Source organism: Pocillopora damicornis, chromosome 13 (assembly GCF_964200805.1).
Source record: "Pocillopora damicornis chromosome 13, jaPocDami1.2, whole genome shotgun sequence".
Classification (NCBI taxonomy): Eukaryota; Metazoa; Cnidaria; class Anthozoa; order Scleractinia; family Pocilloporidae; genus Pocillopora; species Pocillopora damicornis.
In genome coordinates, this window is record NC_142682.1 from 16,501,942 (window position 1) to 16,524,068 (window position 22,127).

The 22,127-nt window shown below is 38.3% G+C and overlaps 2 protein-coding genes and 1 pseudogene across 2 annotated transcripts; 1 reads left to right on the top strand and 2 right to left on the bottom strand.

Annotated features, from left to right (window-relative positions):
- Nucleotides 1–4,109: 4,109 nt before the first annotated feature.
- Nucleotides 4,110–21,993, top strand: LOC113681100 (TBC1 domain family member 19). The gene is made up of 23 exons (XM_027198169.2): nucleotides 4,110–4,285; nucleotides 4,976–5,094; nucleotides 5,597–5,672; nucleotides 6,018–6,092; nucleotides 6,415–6,484; nucleotides 6,674–6,720; nucleotides 7,287–7,339; nucleotides 7,683–7,743; nucleotides 7,957–8,035; nucleotides 8,683–8,721; nucleotides 9,288–9,400; nucleotides 13,303–13,377; nucleotides 16,562–16,624; nucleotides 16,715–16,799; nucleotides 16,995–17,039; nucleotides 17,360–17,392; nucleotides 17,941–18,010; nucleotides 18,201–18,240; nucleotides 18,576–18,667; nucleotides 18,765–18,825; nucleotides 19,930–19,984; nucleotides 20,622–20,692; nucleotides 21,274–21,993. Exons 1-23 carry the CDS (start codon nucleotides 4,190–4,192, stop codon nucleotides 21,340–21,342), a joined length of 1,587 nt encoding a protein of 528 aa, XP_027053970.2. The 5' UTR covers nucleotides 4,110–4,189; the 3' UTR covers nucleotides 21,343–21,993.
- LOC149035719 (uncharacterized) lies at nucleotides 11,002–12,662 on the bottom strand (annotated as a pseudogene).
- On the bottom strand, nucleotides 13,690–15,583 carry LOC149035720 (uncharacterized). Its single transcript, XM_089192201.1, has 2 exons — nucleotides 15,432–15,583; nucleotides 13,690–14,678 (listed from the first exon to the last, which is right to left on the bottom strand). Exon 2 carries the CDS (start codon nucleotides 14,660–14,662, stop codon nucleotides 14,126–14,128), a length of 537 nt encoding a protein of 178 aa, XP_089048327.1. The 5' UTR covers nucleotides 14,663–14,678; nucleotides 15,432–15,583; the 3' UTR covers nucleotides 13,690–14,125.
- Nucleotides 21,994–22,127: the final 134 nt, after the last annotated feature.

Here is a 22,127-nt window from a genome sequence, read left to right on the forward strand (position 1 = left end):
GAAAATACTTGTGCACACAATTACAATTACTTCGATCGCCTTGAAATTATCGTTCCTTTTCATCGAAAAGCATCAAAAATAGCGGACGTTGGCAGCACTGTGAGAAAAAGAAAAATGACGAAAATCAACGTAAAAAAAAATTGATTTCATTGTTTGTTCCATATCATAAAAACCCCTTCCCCATCTCTCCTCCCCATCCCCACTCCCCACCCCCCAACTTGGATTCAGGGGTAAGCGTCTCATTGATAAATTAACCCTTTACACCCTAACACCAGTATACATTTCACCACACTGTTCTCTACACATTCCCTCTGATACTGACAAGGATAATTTTTTTGACAATCGGGAGCTTCTTGAATCAATGATCGTTTCATGACCTTTTGCGTTGGATTCAAGAGTGAAACTGAAAGGAGAAATTAGAAGTTGGTCACTCTTGGGGATTAAAGGGTTAATTTCGTGTGTCATATATGCATTATGCTAGGCCAGCGGTATCTCTTCGAGGACGATGTTGTCCAAAGACTTTGCGTGTAGAAGCAAGTGCGCGTACTTTCACTCTTGGGGATTAAAGGGTTAATTTCGTATACAATAATGCTGAAAAGGACGTTATTGTAATAGAACTTAACGGAAAGATGACGTCATATGCAAATATTCTATCTCTCATCTGTTATTCTCAAAACGTAAAGCGCGTTTATATTACTTAACTACCTTTGACAAATCAGTCCTCTTCCTTGTTCAAGATGCCACTGTAGACTCGGCGTTGTTCTTTTCCCTCTGTTTCCTCTTCTTTTTCTTCATCCACCGGCACTGCCACAATTGGTTGATAGCAAAAGTTGTTATAACTGTTAAAAAATGGGAAAAAGCAATATGAAATTAAACTTTTGATCATATGATTCCGCACTGAGCTGCAAATATCAACAGCGCTTGCTCAAATGGCCCTAGAGATTCTGTTTTGAAGCATGAAGCTAACTTAAACCATCAAACAACCCTGGCATGCAATCCATTTGCCTAGTCCACAGGTGTTTTACATTCGCCAAAACCCGAACCCAAGCAGGGAGCATGACCTTATTCAGAGAGACCTGTCGAGAACGTCCAGTCCCCATCCATACTTTAGGCGGACAACGAGGTACGAGGTGAGAAAGAATGCTGCCAATCTACAAGTGGCGGATAGCAGTCGTTGTTATAACTGTCGATAAATGAAAATAGCTCTTTTGATTCTAATTTTCAATCATATGATTCCCTGGAGAACTGATAGCAACTGTTTTTTTTTTTTCGCAACTAACCAAGTGCCTGGGTCGCAACACTCTCCTGATCCACAGCTCTCGCAGTTACCACGTTTCTGAGGATTTGAAATTTTTGGAGAATACTTTAAACACCATGACTTAACGGAAAATTCCCATTGTGATTGGCCTTTTATAAGTCACAAAGTTTGTGTCGGGTAGGGGATATTGTCTAAGGTCAGGGGAAATTTGACAAAATCATAGCTCAGCCATATTAAAAAAAAAAACACTATTCAAAGGTTACAAATGTGCATCTTCTCCACCGCTCGATCAGCTAATACGTTCCTGAAGATTTATAATGTACAGAAAATAGTCTTAAGACTATGGCAAAATTGAATTATCTTTGACATGCCTTTATGTTAGAGAAGTGAAGCTAGGTGGATCATGTTGATCGCATGATTATCTTAGGATTGATTGTCTAGGGTCGACATTAAGGTGACATCGAAGCTTCAACATCCCCCGGGCAACCCAAGGGCATTTAAACGCCTTACGTGTCCAATGAGTTGGGGAATTTGAACCTTGCCGTGGTGTGGTGGGGCATTTGAACTTGAAGTGTAAAGTCTTTACAGCGTAACACACGTGGTGTAATGGAGTAATTTTACGGAAAAGAATCTGCTTTCGTGAGAGAGACAATTTTCACATCATAGAATGATACTTACAAGCGAAAAATCCAGCAGCAGCACATGTACAAAAAACTGAAATTTGGCTTCGCTAAATTCCACAGCATTCGTTGACCAACAAGAATCTTTCAATATTAGGAGGGGCATTTGAACGCAATTATGGCTCGGAGGAAGCGGGCAGGAATTTGAACCAGCCAGTCCTCAATCCTCAAAAGGTCAAATACCCGAGTGAAGGGATGTTAAAGCTTCGAACTGATCGATGCATACTAGACAAGATAGATCCTCATAAGGCGACAAAAAAAACCGTGATACACAGAAGAGAGTTTTGAAAGTGAGATACATTTGTGATTCATGTTAGTTATTTCACCTAAAAAAGTATAGAAATATAACGCAGGATTTATGTAAACAAACGACAAAACATATGCAAAAAAACATTAAGAGTTGTTACGTTGTAAACCGGCCGATCCTCGTCATTGACGTGACGATGTAATTTACGCGGAGACAAAGCCATTGTCATGGTAACCAGAATGGCCAAAATAAGTAGCAAACACACGTTCATCCTGCCGGAAGAAAAGATCGAAAATTTGTCAAACATCTTCCCAAATTGAAGCGTCTCTCAATATATACTCTTCCCTATTTATCTCCTGAGGTACTGACAAGGAGAATTTTTTTAGCAATCAAGATCTTCTTCAGTTCGGGATCGTTACCTTTATTCTCCTGACCATGATGTGTGAGGGGGAGGGGATATTATAGGGAGAAATGAGATACTGATCACTCTTATTCATTAATAACTGAAGAAGATCTTGATTGCTAAAAAAATTCTCCTGATGATGATGATAACAATAATAGCGCTGATATACTATTGCGTTCGACGTTTGAACGGATACTATTTGTGTTGCTTCTTTCTTTCAGTCAGGGTTTGGGCGCCATCTTGGACTGAGTGACCACTCGCTTCGACTTCATGCGAGGGCTTTAAATCCCTCAAAATGTGTCACAACCCGCTTTGTATAACTACTCTATCCGGTGGATAACTCTCTACGTGTTGCTATCACTTATCCGCCGGATAACGATTCATCCGTTGGATAGCGTTATCCGCCCTTTACACAACTGGGCCCAGTTGATTATTGTACAAAGAAAATGAACTATTCTTTTGAGAAAAAGAATGCCAAAAGAAACTCCGTCACAGGAGAGAGAATGAAGAGGCAGAAGCGAGATAAACCGATTGAAAAGAAGGAAGATGAAATGCAGTGTCAGAAGAGCGTAATCTTTTGCTCAGGTGAAAGAGTTCAAACAGGAACGAAATAAATTAAGTTTTCAGAGAAATATTGAGACGTTCAGAAACTTTCTGGAGTCAGTCTGCAGTCTGTTACACTCGAGTGATAAATGACTCATTTATTCAAGATACGAATTGAAAACACTAATTTACCCACGGTTTCATTCACATGAAAATCTCTTTGTTCAAACTGGAACCTCCCACCAGAAATACATTCCTTAATGACCTTGCTATTGTTTCGTTCACTTCATTTATTAATTGAGAAGGCTGTTGTTGCTCTTTCGTGGAACAGGGACAAAATGACTTAGGAGAGGTATTGAGACGTTCAGAAACTTTCTGGAGTCAGTCTGCAGTCTGTTTCACTCGAGTTATAAATGACTCGTTTGTCATCATAAATGACTCGTTCAAGACACGTATTTAAAACACCAATTTAACAACGGTTTCATTCATATGTGAAATTTAAAAATCTCTTTGTCCAATCTGGAACCTCTCGCAAAAAATACATTCTCTAATAAAAAAAGGGGATAAGTGTCTAAAGAAACTGTGGTGCTGCGTCGGTGGGAGAGTATAACAGGGTAATTTAGTGTTAACAACTGAGTTGAAAACATGAATTGGCCACCGAAAAGAGTTTAAAGGCCGTGGCATTTCGAGCGTTAACCCTTCGTCAATCGCTTTGACGGAGGGCTAACACTCGAAACGTCAGTCTTTGAACTCTTTACGGTGGCCAATTTACGTTTTCAACTCAGTTGATAGTACATGTAGGACGTGTGAACCACTCACACTGCACAAAAATCCAATTTTTTCCTTGCACTGGAATGCTCGTAAATCTGGGAAGATCCAAACGGTGTCCGATCCTTGGTTCAAATTTTTCCAACTTGACCTTCAATCGCAGGCTCAGCATCCTCGATAATAAAATGTGAATGTGTATATGTCACAGCATTCTGTCTACAGTCGCGCGAAATGGCGGACAGCTTCCTCAATCAAGTAGTGTCAAGAACGTAACCCCGGAATATTTCAGAATGATAAAGGAAGAAGATAAGAATGAAGTTTTGGGCAGAATCATCGAAAAGCTGCAAAATAGCCCGCTTTTTCTGGACATGAAAGCAGATCTGCAGGTAGGCTTTAATTATTGGTTCAGTTATCTAACCCAAATCACAGCGGCTGCTAAGGGAATGGGGGAAACTGGCCAGTTTAGGGTGTTAAAGAGAGTAGTTTTACTCTTTTTTTTTTTTTTTTTTACCAAGGGCAGAGCATTTTCAAGTTATGATGAATTTCTTACGGCATAGCAATTGCATGTAGTAACATATAATATACTCATGCTCACATATTTTATTTACGAGGAAACAAAAAATAGTGTGACACACTGGAGTAAAATGTAAACCAAAACAACCATCGAGTGAGGTAGCGAGAGCCTGCCAGTTTGTCATATGTTACTTGTAGTCTCACAGATATTTTATTGTCTTGTTTGTGAAATAAAGCCTCTTGAATGCAGAGGTCTACTCCCGCCTGTAAGATCAGACCTCTTACCGCGGTCTGTTTGGCCTTCGAGCAGGCTGTCGTGTTTGGGTTCCTTGGAGTCCCTTTCCGTGCATAGCCACCAACAACACCATCGGCAGCTTCTAATGGAAAAAATTACTGAAACTCCTAATTAAAGGATTCCTTGCATGATTCGCCTCACCAATTCTCAGGCGGTGATAAACAGGCTGTTGTGAAGATGTTGTAATTATAAACATGCATGATTTAATTCATCCTGACCGATGTTTCACTGATAATTATTGTTTTGATTTGATTTGATGATGATACAGAAGGAGGTCGCAAAACCTCACATCCATGTGACCGACATGAAGAAGAGCATTCAAAATTATTTGAAAGACTCAGGGTGGGAGGTCAAGCTACAGAATGCAGTTTATTTTCAGCTAAAGAGGTAAGGAAGACAGACTTTTTTGCTGCTGATGTAAACAAAAATGCAAGTTTGCAAAGAAGAGAAACTTCTATGCAGCTTCTGTGGGCAAGGCAAACAATGTCAAACTGTCATTGCTTCTATAAAACTCACTGCCAAAGTGAATTGAGAAAATGATGTCCAAATATATTGCAAAACTTTTCCTCCATAATCAATCCAATGCTTAAATGGCCTGGAAGTTTTTGGGTTGCTTTCCACTTGTTTCTTGAAATTTTTTTTGTTCAAAAGGTTTGTATTTGCTTTTTACATCAAGTCGAAATGTTTCCTTTTTTTTCCTTTAACTCAGTGTGCCATACTGCTTTCTGTCTGATGACATTATTGACACAAGCAACAACATCCAACTGTTGGCTTCAGTTTAGCTCAGATATTTTGTTTTTAGATTCTGATACATAATAGTCTTTATTTAAAAGGTATAATACCTTTTAAAGTGCACAAAGTAAGTTTTTTAAATGATATTTCTTTGTAGTTTATCAATGTCCTCAATACAAGGCATTCCTCAGAACCAAGTGAAAGAACCATTAGCATTCATTCGTAAGGCACAGGTATTTATTTATTTAATTTTTTTTTGAGATTGGACATGGAACTTTATCTGAAGGTAACCTGCATTTAGGGCAACTGAGAAATTTTATATTCTTGACACATTTAATGACTTGCTGAAAATGCATTTTGTTTGGACATTAGTTAGATTATATAGCTAGGATTAGACCAATGAGATCAAGAGCTGTCAAAAATTTTATCTTATTAGATGATTTGGTGTTAATTATTGCTGAGTATTTTTGTGAATCACACAGCCTTTTTGACAACCCCCTTGTACATGTACATGTTAAATTACATTTATATTTAGTTTCCCTTCTCATACATTGTATGAATATGATTTTTTTTAATAGATGAACTGGGAGAAGAGAATTGTCAAGAGTATAAACAGCATGTGCACAGAGCTATCACTTCCTCTGGCAAGAAAAGTAAAGTATTTACTACCCTAAGCATTCTATGAGGCAAAATAGTGTGGTATATAGTGCCAAACTAAACATGTTAAGAAATGGTCCGAAACTGGCATAGGATTGAATTGTAAACTGTCTTTTTGCCTCAACTTTGCAGTGGGTACTTAGTGATAGACAGAGAGACACTGTTACTAGTCAAACAGTTCTTGATGTAATTCTTCCCAATAATACAATAATCAAAAGGGAAGATGTAGTACATTAGAATGTAGATACATGGGAGAGTCGTTTGTTAACCTTAATAGACATACCTTATTCTTCAAAATATCAACTTTCTTTCATTCAGAGGTCAGCAGCAGACCAGAGTGTCATGTCATCAAAGTTTGAAGTTTTAGGTGGTGAACTGGATGAAAAACGTAAGTTAATTGAACATGGCTCGGTAAGCTCATTTTTTGCATTGGTACTGTTTTGTGTATAAAGTAGTCAACAGAAATACAATGATTAGGTGCTCTTTTTTGTAATCCATCTTCAATGCAGTATAATGTCATACATGCTCTGTGACTCCAGCTTTTGTAAGATGTTACCTTTTTCTCTTTTGACCACAGAAATGGAAAAGATCAAACCAGTCTATGCTCCAAAGGACTTCTTTGAGGTGAGGTCTCAGGTGAATAAGGATAAGGTATATCCATATCCAGTCAGAAATCTTTTTAAGATCTTATCAAGATTCTTAAAAGGTTCTTACGGGGATTCTTATTTAGATTCTTAGTTGAGATTATTGTGAGATCTTGCAAGATCTTGTCACAGGATTCTTACCATATTCTTAAAAAATCTTACAAGATCTTGTAAGATTCTGCAATTGTAAAGTATATATATAGGATTCCTGTGAGATTCTTTCAAAATCCCTAAAGTATATATCACAAGATCTTGTAAGACTGTATTCACAAGATGCCAACAAAATTTTGAAAGATCTTACAAGATCCCCTGACAAGAGTCACTACAGGATCTAATCCACTTGAATAGGTTTATCATATATGGTATTAAGTTGGCATACAAGACTGATTTGCAAAGCAATCAGAGCTTTTCCAGAATTCAGTACACTAAATGCCAGAGTCACCACATCCCCTATAATGATTGTTTATTCAATTTATAAAAATTTTTTAACAAGCTTTGCTAGAAAATTTGTGCACTTTTTATTGCAATCATTGTTCTGCCTTTCAGGCCCTGATAAGTATAGAAAATCCAAGCTTTACACCACTTCGTAAGATCCCCAGGTATGAAAGATTTGAATTGGAGTGCTCAGTATAACCTCTGTAATTTATTAAATATGGTCCATGATTACAGCTTTCTTTGATAAAAGCTCTATATCTAAAAGTACTAATGCATTTTGAAACATGTAATGTATTTTGAATTGCTATTTAAAATTCTGAAAATCAGATTAAACTGGTGTGTTTAACAATCAGGTCTTAGGAGTTGAAGGGTTAATGTGGCTGAAATATTGTTCGTTGCAACAGTCAGTTAGATTCATATCTGAAATAATGTTTATGTGACTCCATGTTTGAATCTTTGAATTGGTTTTTGACAGTTTATATTTTATCCTTTATTTTTTGACTACAGGTCAATCAAAGGATGGGGTTTAATGAAGGTTCAGCTTTACACCAAATCCCTTCAAGATATGGTGTGTTCTTTCAACTTGTCATCAACATCATTGTTAACATTTTCACCAGTCTTTATTGTCTATAGAAGGTTGTTAATTTTTTTTCATAAGGCCAGTTGTTCAGTGAATAGACTACTAGTCACTTCAAAACAGTTTCAAGTTGATTGGAATTACCTAATTTATTTGTAATGGGTAGCTGTATAGTTTACTTATGAAATCTTTTTTGTTTTCCAGAAAGTTGTCTACAAAGAACTGGACCCAGGAAATTCTCACAGTGGAGTGGATGACACCTTACTTGAAAGTACCTCGTGTGGTAAGTTGTTTTAAATTTTTAGATTTGCACCCTCTCCTTCCTCTCCTCTCCCCTTTCCATCTGATGCCCACTTTCTCTCTCTCTTCCTGATTGTCATACTTATCATTATTCTCTTTTGCAATATGTATCATTATTCTCTTTAGCAGTATGCAGTCAAAACATTGTGATCTACATCACATGTGACTACATTGTGAGACAAACAAAAAACTTAGCTTTTTATTGTTATTCACTATGATGAATAACCACAACCTTTTCTACGAAATTATTCTCTTTGCTCCCAAATTTTATTTTCTTTCTTATCCTCAGCCCTCATCCTCTCATTCCTCTTGCTTCCTAGCACATGACTCTTAAGAGTACTGCAAGCCTGTATATATAGATGCTACTGACTACACTTTTAAGTGACTATCATCTAATTTTTCCCCACAGTATCATCCCTGAATCACATATTTAGGTCACAAGAATTAAGGAAATGATTACCAACTAAAGAAGCTCTTGATTGTTGAACAAATTCTCCTTGTCAGCACCTTAAGAAATGTATCTAGGACAGAGTGGAGAAAATGAATACTGATGTTAGGTTGTAAAGGGTTAATTCATTCTTACTTACCTTACTTTTTCTTACTTATTCCTTGTAATGATTTGTCTTCTAGAATCATTTTCAACTGATTGGAACAAGATTGGAAGGAAAGGTTTGCAAGCATTTTCTTTTGGATTGCATTGTAAATGGGTTAATTCACCAAGCTTCAAACATTGCCAGGCATTCTTGCCACTGATTTTTGCTAATTTACTACAGTCAACTGATTTATCTATAAGCTTCATCTTTATCTAGGTCTTGATTAAATCAGAGCTATTAATTTTTTCATAGAAAGACTCATAATTATCCTCTCATCCTAGAAGTTTGACGATATGACATTTGAGACACTGGCAACAACTCTTTAAAGATGTCTTTCAAATTTTTGAGGGCAATCTTCATCACATACACTTAAAAAAAGTCAATACATACAACATTAGTCCTGAAAGATTCACCATGATTTAAAAACTTGGAAACCTTTGAGTTCATTTGCATCAACATTTCTTCAGATAACTCAGAGTTCTGCACAAGCTCCAGTATAGCTATACATGATTGTGAGCTCAACTTGTTTGTGCAGATGCAATTTCACTGCCTTAAAACCATGTATGTTGTCCATAACTGTGCCACACAGCATAAAATTATTACTGAAAGTTAATCTTCAACATGGTTTTTTTTTTTTAACAGTAATTCAACATGGAAGTGCTCCAGTTACCCGACAGTATGCCAAGTATGGCTGCCCTCCCGGGCTGAGGAGGGAGGTCTGGTGTCTTATACTGGGGCTGGAGGTTGATGATGTGGTATGTCACTCTCATGGTCTCATTAATAATTCTCCTGACTATTTGCCATACAATTCTTATGATGTTGCAATGTAGTTCAGAGAATTTGATATTGGATCAATTTATAATCCCTTAATTTATTATTTCTTTGGTCTCATTGCTTGTCTGCTTGATATTGTAAGGAGAGGTTCTATCTTGGTCACTCACAGGAGTTGAAGGGTTACAGTACATGTAAATAATTAATTATAAATGCTAATGACAGGCAAACTTCAATGAATAGACCTCTCGTGGTGTGTATCGCTCAATGTATTGGTTTGGTGTCACTAAGATTGCAGATGTCATTTTGATGTCTGCAATGATTCTTTTGACCTAACCATGCCATAGTAGGGTCTAGAAGTCCATACCTGTGGTTACTGTCCTGGACTTATCTTTGCTCTCTGTAATATGAAGTGACTAGTGTTGCATCTCCTTTATGGGATGTTTATACTTGTCATATTGTCTCTAAACCATTTGTGACCCTCCACGGGAAAACGGACACTAACGCTTTTCCGTTTAAGCTGCAAAACCGTTTACTATCCGTTTATATCCGTTTAAACGGTTCATGAAAGCGTTTAAGCGGTTTGCTCATCCGTTTAAAAAAATTTGCATCCGTTTAACACTTTAGCTAAAACGTTTAAGCGGTTTGCTCATCCGTTTAAAAAAATTTGCATCCGTTTAATGCTTTTGCCAAAACGTTTAAGCGGTTTGCTCATCCGTTTAAAAAAATTTGCATCCGTTGAAAAAAATTTGCATCCGTTCAACGCTCTAGCAGAAACATTTAAACGGTTTGCTTACCCGTTTAAAAAAAAAAAGCTATCCGTTTAAAGTTCCACGGAAAGCTTTGGACTGTTTGCCTATCATTCTGTTATAGGCAGTTCGAAGTATCAATGTTACGTTCGCTCGATACTCGCCGGTTCTTGAAATACAGAAAGACCGTATCTTATTTTGGTTTTATCTTTTGCGCGATCATAGTAAGCGAGTTTCCGTCGCATCCTTTGACAAACAAGTTAAGTTGAAATATCCGTTTGTAAAAACCAAGAGCATCGAGCTAATTGCAATGAAGCCATTCATTTGACCATGACCCTGCCATCGACTTTGTTCGATCAGAACAGTGCGCCTGAGTGATCTTGACTACAGATTTATTGAAATCGAGATAATCCTCTCTTGGTTCCCGTCTCATAGTTTTAAATCGTTCCTCATTGACAATTAAATTTTATTTAGCTAAGAAATTTAGGCCATCGCGTGGTAGGATTGAGAAGGGCTAGAACCAGATCACTCAGTCGAAAGACAGGAAGATACGCAATTCAAAATCCGAAGTAAATAGAACAAAAATTTCGTTCATGTATATGTTGCTTCTTCTGTTTTCTTATTAAAGAAAAAAGTCCCTGTTTTGCATCAGAGTTTCTATTTTGCCAACCGAGAATTCAGAAACCGAACATGCAAGTTTTTGTGAGTTCGGATCGATTACTGAAATAATCTGTTCTATTTCGCTCTGCTTCCTACCCGAATTATGTTCGTCAATTGAGCAGTTGGCCGAACTTGAGGACAAGAATGGAACTGTTGTAAGCAGGACCGCTAGGAAATTTTTCAGGCGAACTTCATTATTTTATTTCATCAGTAAACAATGGTGTATGCACAATAATTACCTAAGTATCATTACAGCGTTAAGGGTTGAATTTCATAGAAAGAAAAATAAACATCCAATTTACTACGATAGCATTCATGTTCAAAACAGTGATTAGCTCATGGAACTGGTGCAACTAAATCTTCAGTTCCAGGCTTACAAAACTGCCTTATTTCTCGATGCAAATAGTTTCTGCGTTCGTCACTTAATCCTTCTGGATTAATCTTCTGCGGAAGGACTGAAACTGGTGGGATTACAGCACCATCCTTAAGTAACACACAGGCTTGTTCCGGAGATGTCAAATATTCTCGGCAGTAAACGACACTTGGTTCATCCTTGGAAAATCTGAAGTGATGGTATTTTTTTATGTTCGTGATTTTTTTGAAATATTGTCCCAGAAAAGTACACCAGTCATATACAGGCACTATGACTCAGCCATCGTGCGTCGATACTAGTTGGGCTTTGTTCACTCCTGTGTTACTTGAGGTTTCCACCACTCGAGCAAGTTCATAAATCGACGAAACGAAATTGACCTTGTACGACTTTTTCAGGATTCCAAAACAACGATCCGGGCCAAATTTAGTATGTCCAGCAATTAGGAAAGAGTACTTGATGGACTGGTGAAGTTCAGAAGCAATCCTCCATGCTAAATACCATAAAAAGTAATTGTTTTTATTTTGCCCGGCGCAATTGTCAGCATGTAAATGAACGTCTGTTTCCCCAAGGCCGTGACGCGTGAAATAGTGGTGAACTGCTAAATCGGGTACTCTCTTTCTGTTTATATCATCTTGATTCATCTTTCTTGGTTTTATTGACAATCATTTTAACGGCCCCGCTTGGTGCGTGACACCGATTCGACCTTTTATTTGCAATTGAACTTCATTGCGTTATTTGACCTTGAAACGTCTCGGCTTCAGACAAGGTGGCGGCATTGCATATGCAAATTTGTTTCGCGAAACTTCCGAACAGGAAAAAATGAAGTTCATTTTCAATAATAATAAGAATAAACAAAGGAGAAGAATATGAGTCTCTCGCGGTAGTCGCTCAGGATATTCGGCAGCGAAACTATTCTCAGTAAATTGCGCTTATTTCATGAATGTCACACGAAAGCGGCAGTAATTAACCCAGAAATAAAATGCGCAAGTATATGCTAGTTATTACTTTTCAAATTATCATGCTCAATATTTTCGCTTTAAAGGATAATTATCCGTTGTCACTCTGAAAGTTTTTCCGCAGAAGATCTCGTCGGCTCCTCGTTTGTCGATTTTAGTCAACCGTTTCTCGGTTTAAGCTATCCGTTTTTGGACTTTGGTCAACTGTTTAACGTTTCGGGCTGACCGTTTTTATTTTTGGTCAACCGTTTGACAGTGTGAGTCATCCGTTTTTGAACTTTGGTCAACCGTTTAACGTTTCGTGCTATCCGTTTTTATTTTTGGTCAACCGTTTGAAGGCCTAAGCTATCCGTTTTTGGACTTTGGTCAACCGTTTAAATTTTTTGCCATCCGTTTAAGCGGTTATGGCATCCGTTTAAACGCTCGAGTTAGCCGTTTACTATCCGTTTACAACCGTTTTTCGAGACCGTTTAACAGAAAAGCGTTAGTGTCCGTTTTCCCGTGGAGGGTCACATTTGTTAGGCTTCGCAGACCAGTTTTAAATACCCATTTAGGATATATAGGATATGCTGAATTATTACACGCGTTTTTGACTGGTTCTTACTGATGATCTGTCGGAGGACAAATGCATAGGTGACGTCATTATTCACAACATGTCGCCTTTGTAGATCACAGATGACGTCAAAATGTGTTAAGAAGATCAGTGACACACTTGGCTGCACCTCGTGTGTTCTTATTACATTTTAACGTCATTTGTGATCTATTGCTCACCAGAAGAGACGCACAGCAACATGGAACATATTTGTTAATTATACTCCTGGGTGTAGAAGAGAAGTGGGGGAGTAAAGTGTTTTGCCTGAGAATGCCACGGTAAAAAAAACAGGCCTTGTTGTTCGAAAGGTGTATAACGCTATCCACTGGATAAATCTCTATCCGGTGGGTAGCGCAGTAAGTTTTGTTAACACTCATCCGCTTGACAGTGATTTATCCGTAGGATAGCTTTATGCGTCCTTTGAACGACTGGACTCAGAGCTTTTGATCCGGAGCCCAGAGTTCTATTTGCTAGTCCCAAGGCCATCACGAGATTAGTATTAGTTCAGTTGTTTGTTTTGTTTTCGTCTGTTTAATGTGTTTATTTTTGTTTGTAGGACCTGTTATATTTCCAGCAGTTGAAACAATATGTTATCGAGTATGATATGCTGGTTGACAGCCTGATAACGAAGGTAACATGATCGTAAACCTCATTCAATGACAATGCCTTTTGTTTATGTGTCACTAATAGTGTATTTGTTGTTTCCTACACACATCGAGCATTGTTTCTGCCAAGCGTAGGATTTGTTAAGTCAATGCATTCAGAAATAAGGAAATAACCTTGTGTCTAGTGCTGGAGCTGACAAGTGGGCTCGCGAAAAACAGTTGGGGTTACCTAGCCGTTTCTCTGCAGCCGCTAGTTCTTTCTCGTCTGCCCATAAGCTTATCTAGGCTGACTTAGAGCTTGTAGCTGATTACGAAGAAGTGAATGGAAAAGTGCCGCACTCGTTATACACAAATTTTTATTCATTACATCAACTGAAAAAAGAGCTTTTTGCATTAAAGTTTTCATCGAAGAGTGAATGCCCTCATTGTACATTTCACCTTTTCACAAATTTTTTAACTACTTTTTTGCTTTTTGTTGGTTTTTGTAGCTTTTTAATTCAGCTGGGTACATGTATTTTACTCGAATATATTTGATAGGAAATATTCTTGCAATGTGTTGAGAATAGTGTCCTGATTGATATTTAAAGATATGTTAATCAATTATCAGAAAGTTGTTGCACACTTTATAATTGTTTTTCTTATTTTGTTTTTGAACTTTTTTAAGATTTTTTTTGTCTAATGAGAAAGTATAACGTTGTAGGTCAAAGCATTGCACAGAGAGCAATGATACTTATCTAAACTGAGAGTCATTTAAAATCACTATATACACGATAATTATTCTGAATCTGAGCCATAATAAAATTCTTCGTCGAATAATTCTTCGTCTGTGGGAACGATGTCCTCGTAGAAATCAACTTTCTCCGATACAGGTGGGCCTGTTCCAAACCGTAGCGACATCACCATTTTTTTCCATCGCGGTACAACTTGAAGTATCTTAACGAAAGAACGGTATATAAAGTAGGTAAAAACGACTGCAGTGCCTCCGAAGGTGAGAATCGGAATCAGAATTGAAAGGAACGGGATCGTAGACACCAAGATGACTCCAAGGAATACTGCTGAGGCAGTAGTGAATATGACGATCAGCGAGACGGAAAGAAACGTCAGGAAAACGAACATTGGTAAGAAACCAAGAACTAATACAATTGCCAAGAACATTGCAATGACTGGGTGTCTTTCGGCAAAATCTTTGATTCGCCGAATTCTTCCCAAGACTTGGCATTGAAGTTCCTCTGCGCGTTTTTCCACAGCTCGAAGACTGGCAGAAGGGAACCAATTTGGCAAGAGGAAGTCAACATTCTCGACTTCAATCATTGCGAGTGAGCCACCCCTGTTGAAAATAATAAGAGACACCGTTAGAGTGTTAATGTTTAAGGACCCTTGACGTTTTTCGAGGAACTACGTATTTCGATGGCTGACAGCTATTTTTCCCTGGAGCGCCTTTCTACTAAATGTCATATGTCATGTCAGCATACTGTTCACCATTTACTGCGTAAATTACATGTAGCACTCAGGCGTGGATCATTCTTCATTTATCAGCAAACCGTAGAAAGCACCGGGAAAACGCGAGGGATTTTGTCGCGAATGCTTATTTTCAGCTTTGTGGGTAGAGCACGTTTTTGTCATAGATCGTGAAGCGTAGCCTAACAAGGTACAATCATTTATCAACAACTGCCTGAGAAGAATTCTGAAACTGATAACATGGTTAGACAGACTGAAAAAAAGAGAAGATATGGGAAAGATCAGGTCAGGTAACCATTCAAATACAAATCAGTCAGTGGAAGTAAAGATGGATAGGCTACATCTTGAGGAAACATCTTGACAGTGTTACCAGACAACCCTTGAAATAGAATCCCTAGTGAAAACAGAAACGAAGGCGCGCAAAAATACCTAGCGACGAGATGTTCAGGCTGAGATGAAGAATTGGGGCCAAACCTGGAACACACAAGATAGCCCAGGGGCCAAACCTGGACCACACTTGAAAGCTAGCCCAGGATAGGATGAATCGGAGGAGAGAGATCATCCATGGCCTATACTTCAGGAGGCGCCAAGGGCATAACTGACTAGCGTAGTAAAACCTTACCTGCGCTTGGGAACCACAATTAAATTGGCTTACAATATGCGAAAAAAATCTGTTTCCTACTGGCTCTATTCAGCACGCGAAAAAATCTAACTATTAGTTTGAAGTCTTTCTTGTTAAACCTTCGAACGGTAAACAATGACTTAGTTATAATTGTTACGTGTATATTACAATTCAGACCGTCAGGCCTTGCGTTGCGCACGCGTCGATTTGTCTTCGATATTATGCTCTTTGTCGTACAGTCTCTAAGGTAAATCTGCTCATGAAAAAGCGCACTGTTAAGAACAAAGTATCGGACTGGCGTGTTGTGAAATTAGCGCGCGCGCGCGCTGAGACATTTAACGTTAATCAGTTCGTAAGTAAGTTACGCGTACGATTTCTCGCGTGTGTGTTTTCGCAGTTTTAGTCGCATTTGGGAGATTTTCGTTATCGCTTGTGTTTTTTCAGTTTAAGTCCCATTTAAGAGATTTTCGTTATCGCTTCCGAACACGCACAAATATTTCAAGTTCTCTCTTGCTCATTAAAATTCACGCATTGGGTTCTTATACGTTTGATCCTAAAATACTTTTTACACCAGTTACAAATAAGCTCAGTTCTCGCCCTCCTCGCCTTTTTCGTGCCTGATTACTAATTTTTCCGCCCCGCACTTGCTGCTGGTTAAACGTTTTGACTCCACGGCGTGTTCTGGTTTTCCGAATGGCATAATCCCCCATCTCCATTCATTTAGACCACGAGCAGTCCCTCTTTCTTCACACAGTGCAGCGCGCGAGTCAAAGAACAAAAAAGGAAAAAATGTGAAAAATAAAAAGAGATGTTAGTGCGCTGCTCGTAACTCGTAGTCTCGTAGTCTACCCTTCATTATGTGCCAGTTGCGTGTTTCATCACATGCAGCGCCGGTAGTTATTGGTTATTCTGTAAACTTTGTTTTCGTGGTTTTCTTGATCTTGTTCTTGTGGTACAAAAAAAATTTCAAACGTTAAGGTCGTGAGAATTAAGTAAAATGATCACGAACTTATACAGCTCTTGATCGTCAAACAAATTCTGTTTGTCAATCAAGAGCTGTATTCACTGAAGGGCGAATATGTAGTTTGAAATATTTACTCAGTCTTTATTACTGTTCCTTATCTTTACAGGACATCAAGCTCACGTCCTCGAACGATGATAACTACTTTGTGTTTGAAGATGTTCTGTGCCAAGTGAGTGTAGTATTTGAAAATGCACAATTGTGTCGATGTTGAGATTTCAGGCGAGCTGTTGATTTGATGAAACTGAATTTTTTTTTTCAGGCTCTTCTTGTTTTTAGTCGAGATACGTCCATCTTGGAGCATTTCGAGCATTCCAGTGCCACGCCCCCAAAATCTTACATTCGAGGTAATTTGTTCGTCGAGCGTAGATTTCTAGGAGAAAAAATTGACGGGCTTAATTTTGTTGGAGTTTGTCCTGGTTTCCTCGAACATGAAACCACAAAAAGTGTTCCTTCTTCCCTATGATAGGATGCTTGAAGATCGCTTTGCTATAACAACAATTCTCGTGTAAAAAAAACATCTGTGCTTTCTTTTCTTCCAGGCAAACTTGGTGTTCAAGACTATGCTGTCGTTTATCCCCCAAATGGTAGGTGTAACTTTACAAAAATGCTGCAAGGCTCAAAGAGAAAGAGCTACAATCTTACAAAATTAAGTTAACGTATCGAGTTGATCGTGAAGATTTGCCACAGGCATCCTTTTTAGACAGGGAGTGGTGTCCTGTGCGAACGTCTGCGTGTGAGCTCGAATACTTTTTTGTTACTGTGTTAAGGAGCGAGACCGTTTCACTGATTTTTTTTATATTTCATGTTTTCTCGTTGCAAAATGGAAAAAATATTCTTCATAACGCCACATGACTACACTACAAGTACCACGTTTTTCATTACCTTCTTGTTTCTCTATCAACAGGTATCATACCCTTCCACGGCTTTTCTATGTATGGTGAGCTTATTACTTCTTTTTTCTTAACGAAAAAAAAACCTAAAACTTCAAAGAAAAATTCAAAACTTATCCCGCTTTCCGTTGCACGAAGCAATTTGGAGCATTGCTATTCTACCTAGATCTATGACGATTCGTCGATAATCATTCATACTCCTGGATGGAGAGAGTCTCGGTGAGAGTAAACTGGCTTACCTAACAACGCAACACAACGACCTGGCCATGGCTCAAACCCAGGCCTTTTGATCTAAAGGTCAGTGCGCTGATAGGGCCGCTGACCAGAGGGTCGCTGCGTCTATCTCTTCCAGTGATCTGTATGGAAAGTACTAAGTAACATTGCTTCAAACCACGTGAGCCCCTAACGTTCTAATTCCTAACCCAAACCGCCGGAATATCGCGGGTTCACATGGTTTATAGCAATATTACGTAGTGCTTTCCAATCCATTCGAACAAAAATGAAGCTTTTTTTTCTCAAACCTTAATCGTTGGTACTTGGAATTAAACGATTTACTTCCTGGCACCGTTGACCTGCTCTTTATTTTATTTCATAGCGTCTCCTTTAGGTTATATTTGTGCTGAAGCTCCACAACTTTACTTTCTCTTTCGACGAATTTACACCAGGTGAGAATTGATTTTATCTCGATGGAGGACTTGTGGGTATGTTTTGATTTAGATTTGGAATTTTATGGCACCTGTTTGAAAATCATAGTTTTTTTTTTGTACTTGAGATGAAATTTCCCTCGTGCGAACTTAATATTAATAGTTTCGTACAAGTTCAAGTTTACCGAAACGTTTTATAATTTTTTTGTAGATACTTTTTTCGTCTTCACGGCATGTCCTCGCACCCTCAGGTAATGTAGTGTGTGTAATCTGTTACAACCGATGTAATAAAGCAACTATGTGATGCTGTAGCACTAACTGCATAGTCAATAGTTATCAGGGGTATACCGTGAAGCATATCAAATTAATGCTCTCCTTGAAGGACAGCTTACGTGGCTAATTTGCGCGGGAAATACTGATCTGAAGTTTTGACATACGCAACCCTTTTTGATGTGAAATATAGCTATATCAAGTACTTAGTTCGCAATTGCTGCACAGCCTTTTGATTGGATGGTATGTTTCTGAAATACGAAAGATAATTTCTGCAATTTAGTAGGTTTTAATCTCTTCTTTTATTATTTTACAGGGAATTATGTCACTGTGTGTGTTGTTTGAAAATCTTCTTCAAACTCACGAGCCTGCCCTGTTTTACCATTTAAAAGAAGTTGGTGCTCACCCGTAAGTACAGAGCCATGTCAGGTTTTCTTATCTTTTTTTCTTTTTAATAAACCACCGGAATAGTTGTGATTTTCAGTCTCTGTTTGGTTTGTTTCAGGCTCCGTTTAGTCTTTAACTGGTTAATATACGCATTTGCTGGTTATTTGGAGACAGAGCAGGTACAAAATGGAAACAATCATTTTTATCTGTTATCGTATTAGTGATTGTTGTTTTTGTTGTTTTTATTTTTGTTCCTGTTGTTGTTTTTTACGTTGTACTTGTTGACTGTTTTCTTGTTGTTGATGTTGTTGTTTTTGTTTTTTTTTTCGTGGTGGCTATCAGTGATATCAATGATGCCCTCAAACTCCTAAGAGTGACTAGTATCTAATTTCTCCCACAGGCGGCCCAAGCTCACATCTCGAGAAAAAGCCAACGATGAATTCATGAACGCGTCACGCGTTGTGTGACTTGGTGTTAAGTTACGGGAGGAACCTTGAAAATTTGAACACGTTATAAGGAATAGTGTGGGGAACGAAATATGGTCGATTTACAACAATAAATATTTCGAAATATGAATATTTTACACGTAAAATCAATAAAACTTACTCATGCCCCGTGTATCCGTCGTAGTTTCTGGCGATTTCTGCTGTTTTAAGCTTTTAAGCGTCTTTTGACATGGATAACAGTGATGGTAAAGCAAGCTTAAAACGGCAGAAATCGCCAGAAACTACGACGGATACACGGAGCATGAGTAAGTTTTATTGATTTTACGTGTAAAATATTCATATTTCGAAATATTTATCGTTGTAAATCGACCATATTTCGTTCCCCATACTATTCCTTATAACGTGTTCAAATTTTCAACGGTTCCTCCCGTAACTTAACACCGAGTCACACAACGCGTGACGCGTTCATGAATTCATCGTTGGCTTTTTCTCGAGACGTGAGCTTGGGCCGCCTGTGATTTATCCATGCAATATCACCCCTGGATTAAAACGTTAAGGTTGCGACAATGAAAAAAAGAAGCTCTTGATTACTAAACAAATTCTACTTTTCGTCAGCACCATTTCATGATGTTTTGATGTGATTATATTACACAGCAACATTAGCAACTATGTCTTATAAAGATTCAAAGTTTTAAACCTAACGCTAAATTAGCTCAGGAATTTTGGCTTTTCTGCACAATTTGAATGCATTTGACATCACTTTTGTTACATTTTTGTGCTGGAATTCAAATTGTGACCGTCAATAAACAAGTGGTTCATCTGTGGTCTTGTCAACAGCTGCTCCTTTTGTGGGACAGGATATTTGCTTACGACTCAATGGAGTTATTAGCAGGTATGGCGACTTCTTAAAACACAGTATAGCAGTGCTGTAGTTTAGTTACTAAAGAGGAATTGTGAGCCTCAAGAATCCTATAGATTAAAACAATTAGGTGAATGGCGGCGGACATGAAAATGCTTTAGCACGACTAAAAGTCAGTCTAGCCCGAGCCGCTGGGCTAGGATTAAAATGACTCTGAGAAGGGCCCAAACATATTTATGCCCAATGGCATGAATTATATTACTATCATTGACATTTTTGTGGGAATTAAGAAAATACACTGAAAAAATGACAACTAAACATTCTGAACTATCACGCGAGCACTTGCGGGCTTAAAGCCAAAATCTCCTCCATTTTAGCCCCCAAAGTGCGCCACGACCCCCGGAAAAGTGATGATAATTGTGGTTGAGACGGCCCATGGTTTGAAACGCTTAGAAATGGGGGAGGTGGAAGGCTATTTGTGATAGGCTTAGATGAGCAGTACTCCATGTCCTTTCCTGCTTCAGAGATCGGGATACACAACGGCGTGAATGAGCCACTATTCCCGTTTAAGCTGACAAACGCAGAAACGACAGAACACGTTTAAAACCTCTTCGCAAGTTGTGGGAGAAATTACTGGGAACCTCTAAATCTTTGTTTGATTTCCTTTCAGTTCTCGCCATGGCAGTCCTGTCCTATCGTCGCGCAAATCTCTTGGAAGTCACCAGCCTACAGGCAGCTCAGGTTTGTATGCTCATATTGTGAACTCTCTCCACTAAATGACTTACATCTCGTTGACATGAGAATTTTAAAGTACGACGTGTTTTCTATATTTCTGTAAAGAAATTTTGTGATAACAGATTTGTTCATCGGCGAAGGTAGGGCACACGGAAATCTGGAACATAAGATAGCGGAGGGAAAATAGAGTTGGGGAGGCAAGAGATCACAGAGTAGAAGTGAAATTGCTCCCAAGATCTGTTTGTTAATTCTCCTCTCTAAATGGCACACATTTCCCTCTAAATTAGCTACGAGAATTTGGTGTTGGATCAAGATAGCAAGTTCTACCTGATACGTTTGAGCATTCTCATTATCTGTTTACTGGATAATGTATGGATGTTATAGGGAGAAGATACATGTTTATCATTTTTGGGAGCTTAGAATTATTCTTCACTCATTCCAGCACTCAAACTGGAACTTCAGGAACGCTCGAAACTGTTCGTAAACGATTGACAAGTTCTATTAACGGTGTGGACTATTAATAGTTGTATAAGGTGGTTTAATGATGATGCATTTTGTATTTATTCTTTCTTCGTTTCTCGTTACAGACGGTGCTAGCTGATATTTCCACGTTAAACTCCATTGCTTTACTGCAATACGTGTTATTTCTTAAATAATAACTCAATACTGCTCCTTGACTATCGAGATTATAGACAATGCGGAAGCTTGTAAACCTAGATGGTAAACCGCTTGTTGTCCGTAGCGTGCCGCCTTCTCAGAACTGGTCCTTTCCTAACAACCTAGGAAACCTCGCTCGTCGTGTTACTGTTAATGTTTGCTGGGAAACTCTTCCCACCGCCTCACCAGCTTGTAGTCTTTTCCCACCAAAAATTGCCCCATCCGTCACAGTTCTGATCAGGCCTATCTCTAAGTCCCAGGACTCCTCCTGTTTTGAGAGAAGTTCAGCGATCTTCTGGGCTCTTGTAAATGACGTTTAAAGTGTAGAAGCGAGTGAACTGCGTTGCATCATCATCCAAGTAGGACCTCTTGAACGTTCTACATTCCTTTCTAGCTTATGACGATGACGTTTCTTTCCATATTTCATAATACATTGTATATAAACAAGGGAAATACTATTTTCTCTTTATATAAATTATTGTTGATAATGCAGTTCAAGAAGAAAACAACTCGAACTCGTTCGTAAAAGTACTTTTTAAACTGTACATTACAACCCGTTTGTAAATTGAATGTGTATTTATATCTTCGTTTCATTGATTGAAACGTTTAATGAACCTTTATTTTCGCGATATTAAAGGGTCTCTTTTTTATCTTCCTACTGCTTTTAAGACGAAAACTGACGGCCACGTAAATGGGAAGTTCATTTATAAATTTATCTGTGCAAGAGAAATTAATCATTTCCTAACCACAAACTAAGAGCACTTTTTAGCATACTCTTCCTGTT